This window comes from Monodelphis domestica, chromosome 3 (assembly GCF_027887165.1).
Source record: "Monodelphis domestica isolate mMonDom1 chromosome 3, mMonDom1.pri, whole genome shotgun sequence".
Classification (NCBI taxonomy): domain Eukaryota; kingdom Metazoa; phylum Chordata; class Mammalia; order Didelphimorphia; family Didelphidae; genus Monodelphis; species Monodelphis domestica.
This window is the reverse complement of record NC_077229.1, coordinates 230,107,700-230,124,964: the sequence shown is the minus strand read 5'-3', so window position 1 is coordinate 230,124,964 and position 17,265 is coordinate 230,107,700. Positions and strand designations below refer to the sequence as shown.

At 35.0% G+C, this 17,265-nt stretch overlaps 1 protein-coding gene across 11 annotated transcripts in view; it reads left to right on the top strand.

The window, feature by feature from the left end:
- Nucleotides 1-17,265, top strand: part of ZNF236 (zinc finger protein 236) — a 240,519-nt gene that overhangs the window by 153,937 nt on the left and 69,317 nt on the right. For all 11 annotated transcript variants that reach the window (XM_007487804.3, XM_056823559.1, XM_007487802.3 and 8 more), the window contains one exon: nucleotides 4,809-5,091. In XM_007487804.3, coding sequence (XP_007487866.1) covers nucleotides 4,809-5,091 — 283 coding nt within the window. The remainder of the gene's footprint in view (nucleotides 1-4,808; nucleotides 5,092-17,265) is intronic.

Genomic DNA, 17,265 nt, shown 5'->3' with positions numbered 1-17,265 from the left:
AAACTCTATTTAATTTGTTTCATAGATTCCACATCCATAAAATAGGAATAAAATAATAGGGATAATAATAAGCACCATGGGTTGTCATAAGAATCATGAGTTAGTGTTTTGCAAACCTCAATGTCATATAAAACCCAGCTGCTATTGTTATTTATTAATGAAGTCACAGAGATGGGTATTTATGTCAGGAAATATATTGGAATCACTGAAAGTGATATATAACTTCCTAACTTCCATTCAGCACTCTCTCTTAATTCTTGCCTGTCCAAAATATATATCATTGGACTTCTCATATAAATCTGTCTGTTTTGACAGCAGGCATTCTTTATCCACAAGTATGTGTGAGTGTATGATTAGGTTATATCACATCAATAAAGTAATATGAAATTACAACTTAATATCTCTTCCAATAATCAATTCTCATATGGTAAGATCATACAAAGAGTGTGAAATATGGAAAAGAGAAATAACTTTGTTCATTGAGGCATAAAATAAGGTGCTAAATGAAATTTGAAAAACAAAATAGGAAATCATTCTGAAGAGCAGGTAAACAGGAGTTGCCTAAAGAGATAATAGTACCCTAGATCTTAATTCCTTTATTAATGTGTCACTTGAAAATAGGAGCATCTAGAAGTTTTCATCATCTATAGGCAATTCTTATTAAATTTAGATTATACAGAGACAATACTATATTATGTTGATGAGCATGCAGTTCTTTTATGAATAAAATAATTTCTGTTTTTCCACCTATCATAAAATCTTATATGATTCTAACATGAACATTGAAATAAGATTTTAAGGTATATTTTGTTCTAAGTCAAGTATAGTATTTTGGGGGAGGTAATTATGAATAAATAGTAAACACAATAGATCTTGTGTTCTTTAATATCAGTTGACAGGGTGATGGGAAAATGTGGTTTGCTAAAGAAAGTAATTTCAAAAACATTCTCAAATTTTTATCAGATATATTTAATACTTATGTTTTATTAACAATGGGAAAGTAGACCTGTGGATTGTTAGTTACTAATATAAATTTTTATCTTTTAGCAAATAATATCCTGTGATTTCCCCCCAGTCATTTTTAATTTTTTCCTTTTTTTTAGTATATTGACAACTAATAATTCAATATCTTGAAAGTGATCTTTAGGGTATTTCTTTGCAATGTTATTTTCTTAAGTGCCATTTTCACAGGGACCAGGATATTAAAAGTTCAAAAGCATTAGTTTTAAAGTCATCAATGATTAATAGAAACAGAAAAATTGATGTAAAGTGTTCTAAACTAGAACTTTATGCCAAAAGTAAAACAAGTAATTATTTCTCTAGCTTTTAAAGATAATTTAATCTTTCAAAAGTAATAGGGGGAAACAAGGAAAAATTTTATTTTGAATTTGATTTAGGTGATCAGAGCACTTATGGAATAAGAAATGATGGTAAACATTTTCATAGAACTTTAAAGGCTATCCAGTCCAATTCATACCTAAATTAGTATACAGAATGACGTATCAGTCAAGTGGCATCTGTTTGCTGATTGAATTAATACAGTCAAAATTTCACTTCAGTATACCACTATTTCCTAAAATAGCTTTTTTTCTACTTTCTGATAGCTCTAATTATTAGGAAATTGTTTCTCACATTATTCAAAATTTGTATTTTTGCATTTCCACTCTTTGATCCCATTTCTGGCCCGTGGGACCAAGGAGAAAATCTAATTTCTCTTCCATTGATAGCCAATTAAATACTTGAAGGTGGCTGTCATGTATACAGTCCTCCCCCACTAGTAGCATTCTCCCATATTTATTTTCTAGGCTATTGGTCCTCATTTTCTTCAGTTGTTTCTCATGTGGAATGAGTTTGAGTACATCACTAATTTTATTCCATCTTCCTACCTTAGACAATTTAATTCTCAATGTCCTTTCTAAACTATTGTCTCTAGAACTGAATATGAGACTTAAAATATCATCTGACAGACTACATCTACTTTTCTCCCCTGTTACTCTTTTGGTGATGACATGCTCATGGACCACCCTAATTTTTGAGTCAAAATTGTACATTACTCAAATAGAGATTTCCAATCTAAGCATTATTAGGCTTCAGCATATTGCTAGTTTATAGCCTAGAACAGACTTAAAGGATAAACTTTAGGGATTTACCATTGCAAAAAAATTAAAAATAGCTAGTATTTATAAAGTCGGATTTGCAAAATACTTTATATGTATTATCTTGTTTGATCTTCACAAAGCCCTGTGAAAAAGAAATAGAGAAGTTAAATGATTTTTCCCCATGGTCTCACAGATAATTAGCTTTTGAAGTAGGATATGACCTTGAGTCTTCTTGACTCTAGCTCCAGCAACTTATTTATTGTACCACCTAGCTGTTTAGGAGATGGCCAAGTTATATTTTGGGGATCAATCAATATTAATAGACAATCAGAATATTTTACTGATATCCAATAAAGGTTCCAATATACCTTGTACAGTATTACTAAGTTTGCTCTGAAAGAATTATGGAAGGATACAGGTACAAGAATTTCATAAAAGGAAAAGTGATTAATATACTATACAATATTCTAGTAGATGGAGCACTCACTTTATTAAGATCATAGATACTTTAAAGGATTCTTCTGTTTAAAATCTATGAGAATAGTAAGTTTTGTGATAGGGACCTTTTACAGTCATATTAAAATTAAATATTGATGAACTTAAATCTCCAATTTAAATCAATGTACTTCCACATAACAAAATAATTTTTTTTAAAAAGAGAAAAAACAGTTTAGGAAACCCAACCTTCATATTAAGAAAATTCTGACATAATATACAATATATAATTCACTGTACCAGTATTCTCCCAATTCTGCTGAAGTGTGTATTTTTGGGGTAAGGTGTGGTGTGTGACCACGAAAATATAGGTTTCAAGTCTGTGAATTGCCCAAACTGTAAAGAAAATTTTTAGCGTCTTGATTTTATATCAAAAATAAGTGGTCGCCAAGGGAAAAATTCCCAAATATGAAATACCCAAGTCAGCTGGGTTTTATGGATATTTTAATTACTACAAATGAAGGAATTAAGGAAAGGGAAAGAGACAGAGTAAGAGGAAATAGTAGAAAAAGGCTAGGACCTAGGCCCACAGCCTAGGCCTTTTCTCTTTAAGAGAGAGAAACTAAGTCAGTCTTTAATCACTCATCACAAGATCTTTCCAAACAAAACTCTAGTGTTCAGAGACCCAACAGCCTCCTCTGACTCCTGACCTCCAATTCTGCTTCCAAAGCTGAATTAAATCGAACTACCTTGAACTGGTTCAGACAGCTCCTTTTAAAGAGAAATTTCTCTTGTGCCTCCTCCCCTAAATTTTCACATCTACCAATCATAGTAGATGCTTTTCCTAGGACAGCCCATTCTTAGTTTTTAGTTCTCACCTTCTCTGGGTAGATTATATCTTCTGAGTACTTCACACCTCTTTGCTAAGCTTGCCCCTTGCAAGTTGCCTAACCTTTTAGTGATTAATTTGACCTTCATAGGTACTTAGCACCCTTTTGTATTAGATCTAAAAACAGACCTAGCTTAAGGGCTTTTGCCTTACTATAAGTATGGGTTAAGTACTTTTTCATTGTTCAGTAAGGAGTTTTACAACTTTATCTTCCCCTATAGTATGCCTAAGTATGGGTGGAGTAATGTAAAATTCCCAATACATTACTGATCAAGTACCTCCATTGTTTAAAATAAGGAATAACCTTAACCATAACCTTAAGGTTATGCTCCAAGGTAGAGTCTGAGAAATTTTAAGATTCACAGGTACCTTCTCATATTTCTGCTTCAGAGTATACCTTGCTCATACTTAATGTGAAATTTAGTTTTGTTTTCTTAATGTTCTATTTTGTTTATATTCTGTATATTGTTTTCCTGTTTCTGCCAACCACATTTTATATTCATTCAATTTTTCCCATGTTTCTGATTTTATCATAATTGTCATATCTTACAGAATAGTATTATTCCATTACTTTAGAACTTATTTAGCCAGTCTTCAGTGGATTGGTACATTTTTTGTTCATAATTACTTGATGCTGCAAAAAGTGTTACAGTAACTATTTTAATACATTTAAGGCTTTATTTTTGTCATTTATTTTTTTGGAATGTAGGACTATAAGTGAAATTGCTAGGTCAAAAGGTAGGAACATTTAAGTCACTCTCCATATAATTCCAAATTACTATCCATATCTAATTCATAGTTCTGTAAACACTACTTCCCCCTACCTTTATAATCCCTCAATAGCTTCTTCAACATTGTTTCTATCTTTTATTGTCCTTGCCAATTTTCTTTGTATGACTTGGAACTGTTTTGATTTGCATTATTTATTGCCATGATTTAATTTTTAAATCCAAACTTCAAAATTGTATACCTTTAATAATAATGTTAAATATTGTTAATATTATAACATAGACAGCTAGATGTTTTAGTAGATCAATTTAGGACCTGGAGATAGAAAGACTTTTGTTCAAATCTGGCCTTTACATTTACTATGTAACCTGGTCAGATCATGTACCCTTTTCCTCATTTTCATCATCTGTAAAAAGAGGATGACAATACAGTATTGTAAGGATGAAATGAGATAATACTTGTTAAGTGTGTTGCAGAACTTAAAGCACTGTATAAAAACTGGCTATAATCATCCTTATTTCACTGTTAACATCATCATTATTATATGAAATATCTTTTTTTGATATTTTAAAATCTTAAATGTTTACTTACTATAAATTACAAATATCTTTAAAACTTTAAAAAAATGATCATTCTCTTTTGGATCTTTGATTCAGTTGCATGCATGGAGGAAGAAGATGAAAATTCTGAACGAACAGCACCTAGAAAATCTCGTCCAGGGGTCATTACTTTCACAGAAGAAGAAACAGCAGAACTGGCAAAAATCAGACCACGAGAAAGTGCTACAGTTTCTGAAAAAGTACTTGTCCAGTCTGCTGCAGAAAAAGACCGAATTAGTGAAATAAAAGATAAGCAGGCTGAACTTGAAGCAGAGCCAAAATATGCCAACTGTTGCACCTATTGTCCCAAAAGCTTTAAAAAACCCAGTGACTTAGTGAGGTAAATTTTGCTAATATTAGTGTTAAATTGTTTGCACTAACTTTTCTTCTTAAAGTAATTATGTTGAAAGACTTCCAGTGCTTTCTACATATAGCTTCAGAAGTTAATTTCAGAGATTTATGGTCACTTTTATTTGACATCCCAATTTTCCTTTGGTCTCATTTCTATGTAACCATAGATAACTCCTATTTAAGTTCTTCTAGAATTTCAGCTTTGAAGCATTGAAGCATATAAAATGGTAGTCATGAAAAAAAAAATATTGAGTACCTGATGTATGCGAGGTTTTACGCTAAGTATCTAAATAAGAAACAATGTCTACTCTTAGGAATTGATAAAAACCTGTTAGGGAAATTGGCCATAAGCACATGAAAATATTGTACCTGCTTGGAAATAATTTTTGGAAAACAATCCATAATTAATTGCCAGATGAAGGGTAAAACACCATATGTATCTAAAGTTATATTTAGATATTTGGAAAACTGTCATGTGGAAAAGCGAATAGACTTAGTTTTGTATTCCAGAGATCAAAACCAGGACTAATGGATAATAGTTATAGTTAGGTAGATTTAAACCTTTAAGGACAGGAAAATATTTTAATAATTGGAGTATTGAAAATCAGTTTTATGTTAATTGATGTATTAATATAGAACCTGGATGACTATATTTCAGCTATGTTAGAAATGTTTCCTGTTCTGGACAGGATGGTGGAATCGATGATAATAATAGCAGCTTACATTTACATAGCTTTTAAAAGTTTACAAAGTACTTAACATATACTCTCTAATTTGCTCTTTATAAAAGCCCTATGAGATAAATGATACATGTATTATTTTCCTGTCTTGCCAATGATCAAACTAAGGGGTTGAATGTTTTGTCCATGGGCATAACTCATGCCATAGTCGGGTCTGATCCCATGCTATTTATTACAAGGTAGGAAGTGGAATATACTTTCACTGTACCCAGTTTTTTCTGAGCTTTTCTTCCATCTCTTAGACTTTCTGGCCCTATAAATGCTATAAATTTGCAAGAAGAATATGCTAATATATTATAGAGTAGTTTGGGAATTATCTTCAGTTTAATATAATTCAGTTTCTAAAACAATTGGTTTCTACTATGTGTAAGACACCAGACTGAATGAGTGCTGGGCATATGAAGACAAACCAAAATTCTGCAAATCCTCACTCCTCTGAAACATGCGTTCTGTTAGAGGGATACAGCATATACCCAAATATGAGGTACTTTGAAGGTGCAATATTTATAATTAGGGGAGTCAGGAATGATTGCTTAGAAAAGGAGACATTCATAATGAGACTTAAAGGACATGTGAGGATTCTGATGGCAGGGAAAGGGAGGGATGGAGAGTACAAAGAATGAAGGGGAGGGGTTAGGATAGAATAGATGGCATGGAATGAAGGTATAAGGGATAACTTTGGCACTTTTAAGAAGGCTATGCTTCCCTCTTAGGCTGGAGAGACGAAGAGTTAACATTTTATTATGCAAAGAGTTTAGGCCTTAGGTATCAGGTCCTGCTTTGACATTTATTACCCAAATGACCATGGACACAGCCTTTAGCCTCTTTGAACCATGGATACCTCTTCTATTAAGTGGTCCTGCTTTCCTTTAAAATCTTCTATAACATGCTGATGATAATAACTATAGTACTCAACCTCTCAAAGTTGTGAGGAACACATGAATTACATAAAACTGAAACTGTATAAAAACATGTTTTTAATAATGGGTAGAATTTTATGTTGTTGCTTGGTAGTGTGGTGGATAGTGCTGCACATGGAGTTGGGAAGACATCTTCCAGAGTTCAACTCTAGCCCCAGACACCTACTAGCTGTGTGACCCTGTTTATCTCAGTTTTGTCATTTGTAAGATGAAATAGAAAAGGAAATAGCAAACCATTTCTGTATCTTTGCAAAGAAAACCTTGAATAGAGTCACAAATTTGTGAGTCAGACAAAACTGAAACTACTGAACAACAATAGTTGCAAAAGAAATTTTTAGGTAGAGAAGAACATTTTGGGTAGAGGAAATGGACATGAGCAAGTAGATAAAAACTGCTAAGTACAAAGTATGTTAAGGAAATGTGACTGGTGTAGTTTTCTAGTAGAAAAGTAATGCCGATAAAAGACTAAATGGGGAGAATTGTATGAAGTTTGTGGATCTCAATTGTACTGCTAAGGAATTATTTTTATCATATATTTTTGAGAACTATTAGATACTTTAATGAGGGAATTGACATTGAAATATACAAAAGGAAGTTTAACTATCAGTAGTATGAGTAGTTTGTTATATGAATACTACTAATAAAACTAGGGAAGTTAGGGGTACTAAAATCAGAGAACTTATTTGGAGAAAATGATGAATTGGGTTATAGACCTTTGGCATTACATTAACAGAACATCCAAGTATAAATATCCAGGGGATAGTGCCATTTATAAATGTTTTCATTTCTCTTCAAACTTCCATGACTACCTTATTCCCCACTGTTTCAGTTGAAAACTATGCCTCATATTTTATTGCAAAATTTGAGGCCATTCACCAAGACCTCTGTTTTTCCCATCTCTTTATCTCTCATCATTTAGATGATTTCCCTTGCTTTTTAAATCTTCACCCTTGTCTTACATAGCAAAGTGACTCCTCTCCTTTCCAAGGCCAAGCCCTTACCTGCAGAAGTGATCCTATTCCATTCTGTCTCCTCCACTAAATTGCCCTGGCGGTCATCTGTACTCTTACCATTTATCATCAATTACTCTTCTACACTACCTATACACAGACCAATTTCCCCCCATCCTCAAAAAAAGCCTTATTTGATTCATCCTTTACTACCAGCCATCAGCCTTCATCTCTCCGCTTCTCCATAACTAAACTCCTTGAGAAAGTCATCTACAATGAGTGTTTCTGTTGTCTTTCCTCTGAATCTTAGTGTCTGTAGTCAGGCATCAGACTTCCTCATTCACTTGAAATAATTCTCTCAAAAGTCACCAATGATGTTTTAATTGAATAATCTAATGGTCTTTTTCACAATCCTCATCCTGAAGTACAGATACAAAAGGGAGATAGTCACTTCTCTCAAGGAACTCATGTTGTAAAAGGGAAGATAACATTTCAATCAAAAAGTATTTAAGGATCTCCTGTGTGCTAGGCACAGTACTGGGCCTGGGAATTCAAGTACAAAGAAAAGAAATAGTTGCTGCTCTGTAGGAGCTTACTTTTTGTAGAATCAATGGGCAGGGCCAGTGATCCTCAGGGTGTGTAGCTTGAAGGTAGATGGTAATTATAGATCAAGGTTTGTTCACTCATTTTCATTCTGTTATATACTTGTCCTCTCACAAACACTCTTAAGAGAAACAACCTAATTTTATCATTTTCTATTTAGTAGTCTGAAAGCCTTCTTCTTTTGTTTGTTTTGAAAAGTTCAGCTGCCTACTTATTATTCCTTGTTCTTATTATAGATGACCAGCTCACTTTTCTTTTCTGATCATATATTTCCTTATTATTATGGCATGAGTTAGTGATTTGCTGTAGTCAGATTGTTAAGCCTTTTAATGTGTGCCAGGCATTGTGTTAAGCACTGTGGACCAAAAAGGTCAAAACCACAATTTTTGCTCACAGAGAATTCACATCCTAATGAAAGACACCATGTAAATAATAATCTGCCTACATACTAGGTATAGAAAGTATCAGTGGAAATTATTCTGAAAGGGAAGGCACCAGTGGAAGGACAAGATAAGTCTATTGATAAATAGAAAGAGTGAGGAGACTAGAAAAATAGGAAGAGACCAGGTTGTGAAGGGCTTGGAATGCCAAATTGAGCGTTTTATATTTGATTTTAGAGGGAATGTGGAACTTTTTGAGATTTGATGGGTCAAGGTGATTTACTCAGGCTCGAATATTAAGAAAATTACCTTGTTTTTTGAGTGGATAATGAATTGAAGTGAGGAAAAACTTGAGGCAGGAAGACCAGAAGACTATTACAGTAGTCCGGGCATTAGGTAACGAGAGCCTTTTTCAGGGTGTCACCCATGTGCTTAGGGAAAAAGAGGACATATACTCAAAATGTTGTCTACAATCTACAAGCTACACTCTACATGATTTGGCAACAGATTTAACATGGATGATAGTAGAATGAGAAGTCAGATAATATTGAAGCAAGGAGAATGGTGGTGTCCCTAACTGCAATAAGGAAGTTGAGAAAATGGAGTATTTGGGGGAAAAAAAGAGTTCTGTTTTGAATGTATTAAGGTTGAGGTGCCTAGAGATTATTCATTTTTGAGATGTTTAAGAGACAGTTGGTAAGGTAATGTTAGACTGGAGCTTAGGAGAAAGATTTTGGCATTATGTATAGATTTGTTAGAGATATACCTGTGGAAGCCTTTCTGTATCCTCCATCAATGTGAACTATCATTAGCATTACTTTATAGTATACTTACTTGTGTAAGTATGTATGTATATATGTATGTGCGTGTATATAAATATAACATGGCATAAGAGATACATCTGTGTACGCAGAGTAATCAGATCATAGATTTAGAGATACACACCCATAAAAGCTCTTTCATCTAACTCTTCATTTTATTTATTTCTTTTTTTTTTTAAACATTATTTTATTTGGTTATTGTCAAACATTATTCATTGGGGAAAAAAAAGATAATTTTCTTTTCCTCCCCCCCTCCCACCACACCTCCCATATCTAACCCGTGATTCCATTGGGTATCACATGTGTCCTTGATTCAAACCATTTCCATGTTTGTGTTCATTTAGAGTCTCTCCTCAATCATATCCCCATAACCTCTATAGTCATGCACTTGCTTTTCACTCTGTTTTTACTCCCACAGTTTGTCCTCTGCTTGTGGATAGTGTTTTTTCTCCATGATACCTGCAGATTATTCAGGAACATTGCAATGGAGAAGTCCATTACGTTCGATTGAACCACAGTGTATCAGTCTCTGTGTACAATGTTTTCCTGGTTCTGCTTCTCTCTCTGTGCATCACTTCCTGGAGGTTGTTCCAGTCTGTAACAAGGGAATCACTTTAAATTTCCAACATTTATAAGTCTAAGGAATTTTGAGGTTTACAAGTCTCCATGGAATTCCTCTACGTTATTATTCCTTTTAGCACCATAGTATTCCATCACCAACATATGCCACAATTTGTTCAGCCATTCCCCAATTGAAGGGCATCCCCTCATTTTCCAGTTTTTGGCCACCACAAAGAGCATAGCTATGAATATTCGTGTACAAGTCTTTTTCCTTATTATCTCTTTGGGGTACAAACCCAGCAGTGCTCTGACTGGATCAAAGGGCAGACAGTCTTTTATTGCCCTTTGGGCATAGTTCCAAATTGCCCTCCAGAATGGTTGAATGGTTGGATCAATTCACAACTCCACCAGCAATGAATTAATGTCCCCACTTTGCCACATCCCTTCCAACATTTATTACTTTCCTTTGCTGTCATGTTGAACAATCTGCTAGGTGTGAGGTGATACCTCAGAGTTGTTTTGATTTGCATCTCTGATTATCAGAGATTTAGAGGACTTTTTCATGTGCTTATTAATAGTTTTGATTTCTTTGGCTGAAAACTGCCTGTTCATGTCTCTTGCCCATTTATCATTTGGAGAATGGCTTGATTTTTTGTAGAATTGCTTTAGCTCTTTGTAAATTTGAGTAATTAGACCTTTGTCAGAGGTTTTTGTTTTGAAGATTGTTTCCCAATTTGTTGCTTCCTTTCTAATTTTGGTTACATTGGTTTTCTTTGTACAAAACCTTTTTAATTTGATGTAATCAAAATTATTTATTTTACATTTTGTGACTTTTTCTAAGTCTTGCTTGGTTTTAAAGTCTTTCCCTTCCCAAAGGTCTGACATATATGTTATTCTGTGTTCACCTAATTTACTTATAGTTTCCTTCTTTATATTCAGGTCATTCACCCATTCTGAATTTATCTTGGAGTAGTGTGTGAGGTGTTGATCCAGACCTAATCTCTCCCACACTGTCTTCCAGTTTTCCAAGCAGTTTTTGTCAAATAGTGGATTTTTGTCCCAAAAACTGTGGTCTTCGGGTTTGTCATAGACTGTCTCGCTTCGGTCATTTACCCCAATTCTATTCCACTGATCCTCCTTTCTGTCTCTTAGCCAGTACCAAATTGTTTTGATGTCCACAGCTTTATAGTATATTTTGAGATCTGGGACTGCAAGGCCTCCCTCCTTTGTATTTTTTTTCATTATTTCCCTGGATATCCTTGATCCTTTGTTCTTCCAACTGAACTTTGCTATGTTTTTCTCAAATTGGTAAAAAAAATTTTTGGAAGTTCAATGGGTATGGCACTAAATAGATCAGTTTGGGTAGGATGTTCATTTTTATTATATTGGCTTGTCCTACCAATGAGCAGTTAATGTTTTTCCAATTGCTCAAGTCTAGTTTTAATTGTGTGGAGAGTGTTTTGTAGTTGTGTTCATATAGTTCCTGTGTTTGTCTCAGGAGATAGATTCCTAAGTATTTTATTTTGTCTAAGGTGATTTTGAATGAGATTTCTCTTTCTAATTCTTGCTGCTGAGATGTGTTGGAAATATGTAGGAATGCTGATGACTTATGTGGGTTTATTTTGTATCCTGCAACTTTGCTAAAGTTGTTGATTATTTCAATGAGCTTTTTTATTGATGCTCTAGGATTCTTTAAGTAGACCATCAATCCATCTGCAAAGACTGATAACTTGGTCTCCTCATTGACTATTTTAATGCCTTCAATTTCTTTTTCCTTTCTAATTGCTACTGCTAATGTTTCTAGTACAGTATCAAATAATAGAGGTGATAATGGGCATCCTAGTTTCACTCCTGATCTTATTGGAAATGCGTCTAGTTTATCCCCATTGCAGATGATATTTGCTGATGGTTTTAGATACATATGGTTAATTATTTTTAGGATTGACCCTTCTATTCCTAAATTTTATAGTGTGCTTAATAGGAATGGGTGTTATATTTTATCAAAGTCTTTTTCTGTGTCTATTCAAATAATCATGTGATTTTTGTTGGTTTGCTTGTTGATATGGTCAGTTATGTGGATGGTTTTCCTAATATTGAACCAGCCCTGCATTCCTGGTATGAATCCTACTTGATCATAGTGAATGACCCTCCTGATCACTTGCTGGAGTCTTTTTGCTAGTATCCTATTTAGGATTTTTGCATCTATATTCATTAGGGAGATTGGTCTATAGTTTTCTTTCTCTATTTTTGACCTGCCTGGCTTCAGAATCAGTACCATGTTTGTGTCATAAAAGTAATTTGGTAGCACTCCATCTTTGCTTATTATGTCAAATAGTTTGTATAGTATTGGAATTAGCTGTTATTTGAATGTTTGATAGAATTCACTTGTGAATCCATCAGGCCCTGGGGGTTTTTTCTTAGGTAGTTCTTTGATGGCCTGTTGGATTTCTTTTTCTGATATGGGATTATTTAAGAATCCTATTTCTTCTTCTTTTAGTCTAGGTAATTTATATTTTTGTAAATATTCATCCATATTGCCTAGATTGGTATATTTATTGCCATATAATTGGGCAAAGTAATTTTTAATGATTGCCTTAATTTCCTCTTCATTGGAGATGAGTTCCCTTTTTTCATCTTTGATGCTGTTAATTTGCTTTTCTTCTTTCCTTTTTAATTAGATTGACCAGTACTTTGTCTATTTTGTTTGTTTTTTTCAAAGTACCAGCTTCTAGTCTTATTTATTAAATCAATAGTTCTATCACTTTCAGTTTTATTAATTTCTCAATCAGTTTTTAGGATCTCTAGTTTGATTTTCTTCTGGGGGTTTTTAATTTGTTCAATTTCAAGTTTTTTGATTTGCATTTCCAGTTCATTGATCTCTGCACTTCCTAATTTGTTAATATATGCACTCAGGGATATGAATTTTCCTCTGAGTACTGCCTTGGCTGCATCACATAAGGTTTGAAAGGATGTCTCACCATTGTCATTTTCCTCAGTGAAATTATTTATTGTTTCTATGATTTGTTCTTTAACTTAACAATTTTGGAGTATCATATTATTTAATTTACAATTAGTTTTTGATTTGGCTCTCCATGTACTCTTAATGATCATTATTTTTATTGCCTTGCGATCTGCAAAGGCTGCATTTATTATTTCTGCTTTTCTGCATTTGTATGCCATCTTTCTGTGACGTAGTGTGTGGTCAATCTTTGTGAATGTACCATATGGTGCTGATAAGAAGGTGTATTCCTTTTTTGTCCCTATTTATTTTTCTCCATATGTCTATTAACTCTACTTTTTCTAAGATTTCATTCACTTCTTTTACCTCTTTCTTATTTATTTTTTGATTTGGTTTATCCAAATTTGATAGTGGTTGGTTTAGATCTCCCACTTATATGGTTTTACTGTCTATTTCCTCCTTAAATTCTCCTAATTCCTCCATTAGAAATTTGGGTGCTATGCCATTTGGTGCATACATGTTGATTAGTGATATTTCCTTATTGTCTATAGTCCCTTTTAACAAAATATATTTACCTTCCCTGTCCCTTTTAATCAGGTCTATTTTTGCTTTGGCTTTGTCAGATATCATGATTGCAACTCCTGCCTTCTTTCTATCAGTTGAGACCCAATAGGTCTTACTCTATCTTTTAATTCTGGCATTGTATCTACCCGCATCATGTGTGTTTCTTGAAAGGACACATGGTAGGGTTTTGGATTCTAATCCATTCTGCTATTCTTCTACGTTTTATGGGTGAGTTCATCCCATTCACGTTCAAAGTTATGATTTTCACTTATGGATTCCGTGGCATTTTGATATCCTCCCCTAATTCTGACCTTTCTTCTTTAGCTATAACCTTTGAAGCCAGTGATTTACTTCATCAGTCCAACTAGTCCCCTCCCTTGATATGTTTCCCTTTCTAGCTCCTCCTTTTGTGTTCCCTTCCTCTGCACTCTCTCCTTCCCTCCCTTTTTGTGTTCCCTTCCCCTACCCCTCTTGGTTTTCTCTTCTTCCTTACCCTGTTTGATAAGATAAAATTCAAGATCCCAATGGATCTGGATGCTCTTCTCTCTCGGAGTTGATTTCACTGAGACTAAGCTTTAAGTAAAAACTCTCTTCCTCTCCTTATAGGAGAATTCTTCTCCTCCCCTTCCCATGTGTATCTTTGTGTGAGAAAGATTATTCTATTTAGTTTTTTTTTCTATTTCTTGTAGTATATCTTAGTACCATCAACTATTCCCCCCTTCCCTTTTTCTTTCAATCCCCCACTTTCTCCATATCCTCTTGATGCACCAAACTTTCCTTTTGCGAGATTCTTCTTACTACTCTAATGATGCATACAATTTTTGAGCGTTACACATTATATTTTCCCCACATATTAATATATATAATTTGATATAAATGTATATTTATATCTCCTTATAGAAGAGAGTTTGAATAAAAGAAAAACATTTTTCCCTTTCCTTTATATTTACCTTTTCAAGTTTCTCTTGCTTTTTTTGTTTGTATGTCAAACTTTCCACAGAGCTCTGGTCTTTTCTTTACAAACACTTGGAAATCTTTTATTTTGTTGAATGCCCATACTTTTTCCTGGAAGTATATAGTCAGTTTGATGGATAGTTGATTCTTGGTTGAAGACCCTGTTCTCTTGCTACTCTAAATATCATGTTACATGCCTTACAGTCATTCAGAGTGGAAATTGCTAGGTCCTGTGTGACTCTGATTGGTGTTCCTAAATTGTCTTTTCCGGCTTCTTGTAAGATTTTTTCTTTTGCTTGGAAGCTTTGGAATTTGGCAGTTACATTCCTGGGAGTTGTCTTTTGGGGATTTGGTGTCGAGGGTGTTCTGTGAACTCTTTCAATGCATATTTTGTCCCCTTGTTGTAGTATCTCTGGGCAATTTTCTTTGATGATATCATGTATTATGATATCAAGATTACTGTTTATTTCTGGCTTTTCTGGTAGACCAATGATTCACAGATTGTCTCTCCTTCCTCAGTTTTCCAGGTCTGTCACCTTGTCAGTGAGATATTTTATGTTATCTTCTAATTCTTTAGTGTTTTGACTTTGCTCTATTAATTCTTGCTCTTTTGCAAGATCATTGTCTTCCAGTTGTCTTATTCTTACCTTTAAAGTTTTCCTTTTCAGTTTGGTCTGACCTGTTTTTTGAGGCTTCGAGCTGTTTTTGCATTTGCAAATTTTGGTCCTTCAGATTGCTGAGTTCCTTTTGCATTGTTTCCCATTTTTCCTGCCAGAAAGCTTCCATCTTTTTGATAATTTTCAATTCAAATTTTTCAAGAGCTTGTAGAGAATTTCCATTTCTTATGGAAGGTTTTGGAGCATTTGTGTTTCCTCTCCTATCTCCTCTGTATTTTCCATTTTTGCTCCATAAAATGTGTCCGAAGTCACCCCCCCTCTTCTTGCTTTTCTTGGTGTTTGGAGGCTGTTGCACCTCTGCACTGTTTGCCATCTCTGGTTTTTCCTCCCCTTTCCAGTCAGAAATCTGAGTGAGGAAGGCTGGCTCTCAGTGTATGCTTTTGATGATCCAAGGCTTTAGCCCCAGGCAAATTGTCCGTTCTCCACTTCTGTGCTGTCTTCCCGGGGAAGCCCAGGGTCTGCCCTCCTCTGCCTGCCGTTGTTTTGGGTGTTACTGCTCTCAGTTTTCTCCAGCTGCTTCTCCCCTGCCTCACTTCTATGCTCTGAGCCTGACACAGCACAGTCTGCAAGGTACCCCAGTGGGTTTGCCCTCCCTGAGGTTCCTGTCCTTTCGGGAGGCCCTGCACTCTTAGGGGGTGAGGGGTCCTGGCCTCCCTGAGCTCTGAGGGCTCCTGATGGATTTAGGTTCAACTGGGTTGGTCTGGATGTGTCCCGAGTCAAAAACCTCCAGTGAGGCTCCAATGGAAGGACCCAGCCATGAGGCTACAGGGTCCCCCCATCTCTCTCTGGCTGCTTCCCTGCCTTCAGTGTTGGATGCCCCGAGCCTGGCCCAGGTTGCTTTCAAGGTGTACCCTTCAGAACAGTACTTTTGCCTGCCCTGAGGTTCCCGCTGCTGCTGGGGGCTCAGCGCTCTGGGTTGGGGTGGGGGCTTCCTGGGACCTTTCTTCTGCCTTACCCTTAGTCTTGAGTGTTCTAGGATCCCGGCTTTTGGGGTCGGGGTGTGCCTTTTGATTTGAGTCCAGAAGGAGGGTTTCCCGCCTCTGTCCTGTTGTTAAGTTTGAATTTCAGTCCCCCAGGAGCATTCAGTTTGTGATCGGTAAGGAAGGGTTTTCAGAGGTCTGAACTTTTGTTGCTTCTAAGCCGCCATCTTGACCGGAAGTCCATTTTATTTATTTCTATTAAAAAATTTTTTTTAAGTGAAAAATTGTCTGCTTTCGTCTGCATTCCTACTCCAATCTATTCTTTCTCTGGAGTAGATAGCATTCTTTGTCCCAAATCCCTCAGAATTGTCCTGGATAAATTACATTACTGAGAGTAGCCATGTCTTTCACATCTGTTCATTCTACATCATTGCTGTTACTACTATGTACAGTATTTTTCCGGTTCTGTTCATTTCCCTTTGCATCAGTTCATGTAGGTTTTTCCAGCTCTTTCTGAAATCATCCTGTTATTTCTTACAAACAATAGTATTCCATCACTATCATATAACAAAATTTATTCAGCCATTACCCAATTGATAGACATCCCTTCCGTGTCCAATTCTTTGCCACCACAAGAAGAGGAGCTGTAAATATTTTTGTATAAATGGGTCCTTTCCATCTCTTTTTTTATCTCTTTGTGATATAGGCCTAGTAGTGATATTACTGGATCAAAGGTTATGCATTGTTTTATAGCCATTTGGGCATAATTCCAAATTGCCCTCCAGAATGGTTATACCGGTTCACAATTCCACCAGTAATGGATTAGTATCCTAATTTTGCCATATCCCCTCCAACATTTAAAATCACTTTCTTTCACTGTCATATTGGCCAATTTGAAAGGTGTGAGGTGGTCCCTAAGAGTTGTTTTAATCTGTATTTCTCTAATCAAGAATGATTTAAAAATTTTTTTATATGATTATTGATTATTTTTTATTTTTCCATATGAAAACTGTTTGTTCATATCCTTTGACCATTTATTTGTCAGTTGGAGAATAACTTGTAATTTTACAAAATTTGACTTAGTTCTCTCTATATATATTTGAGAAATTAGATC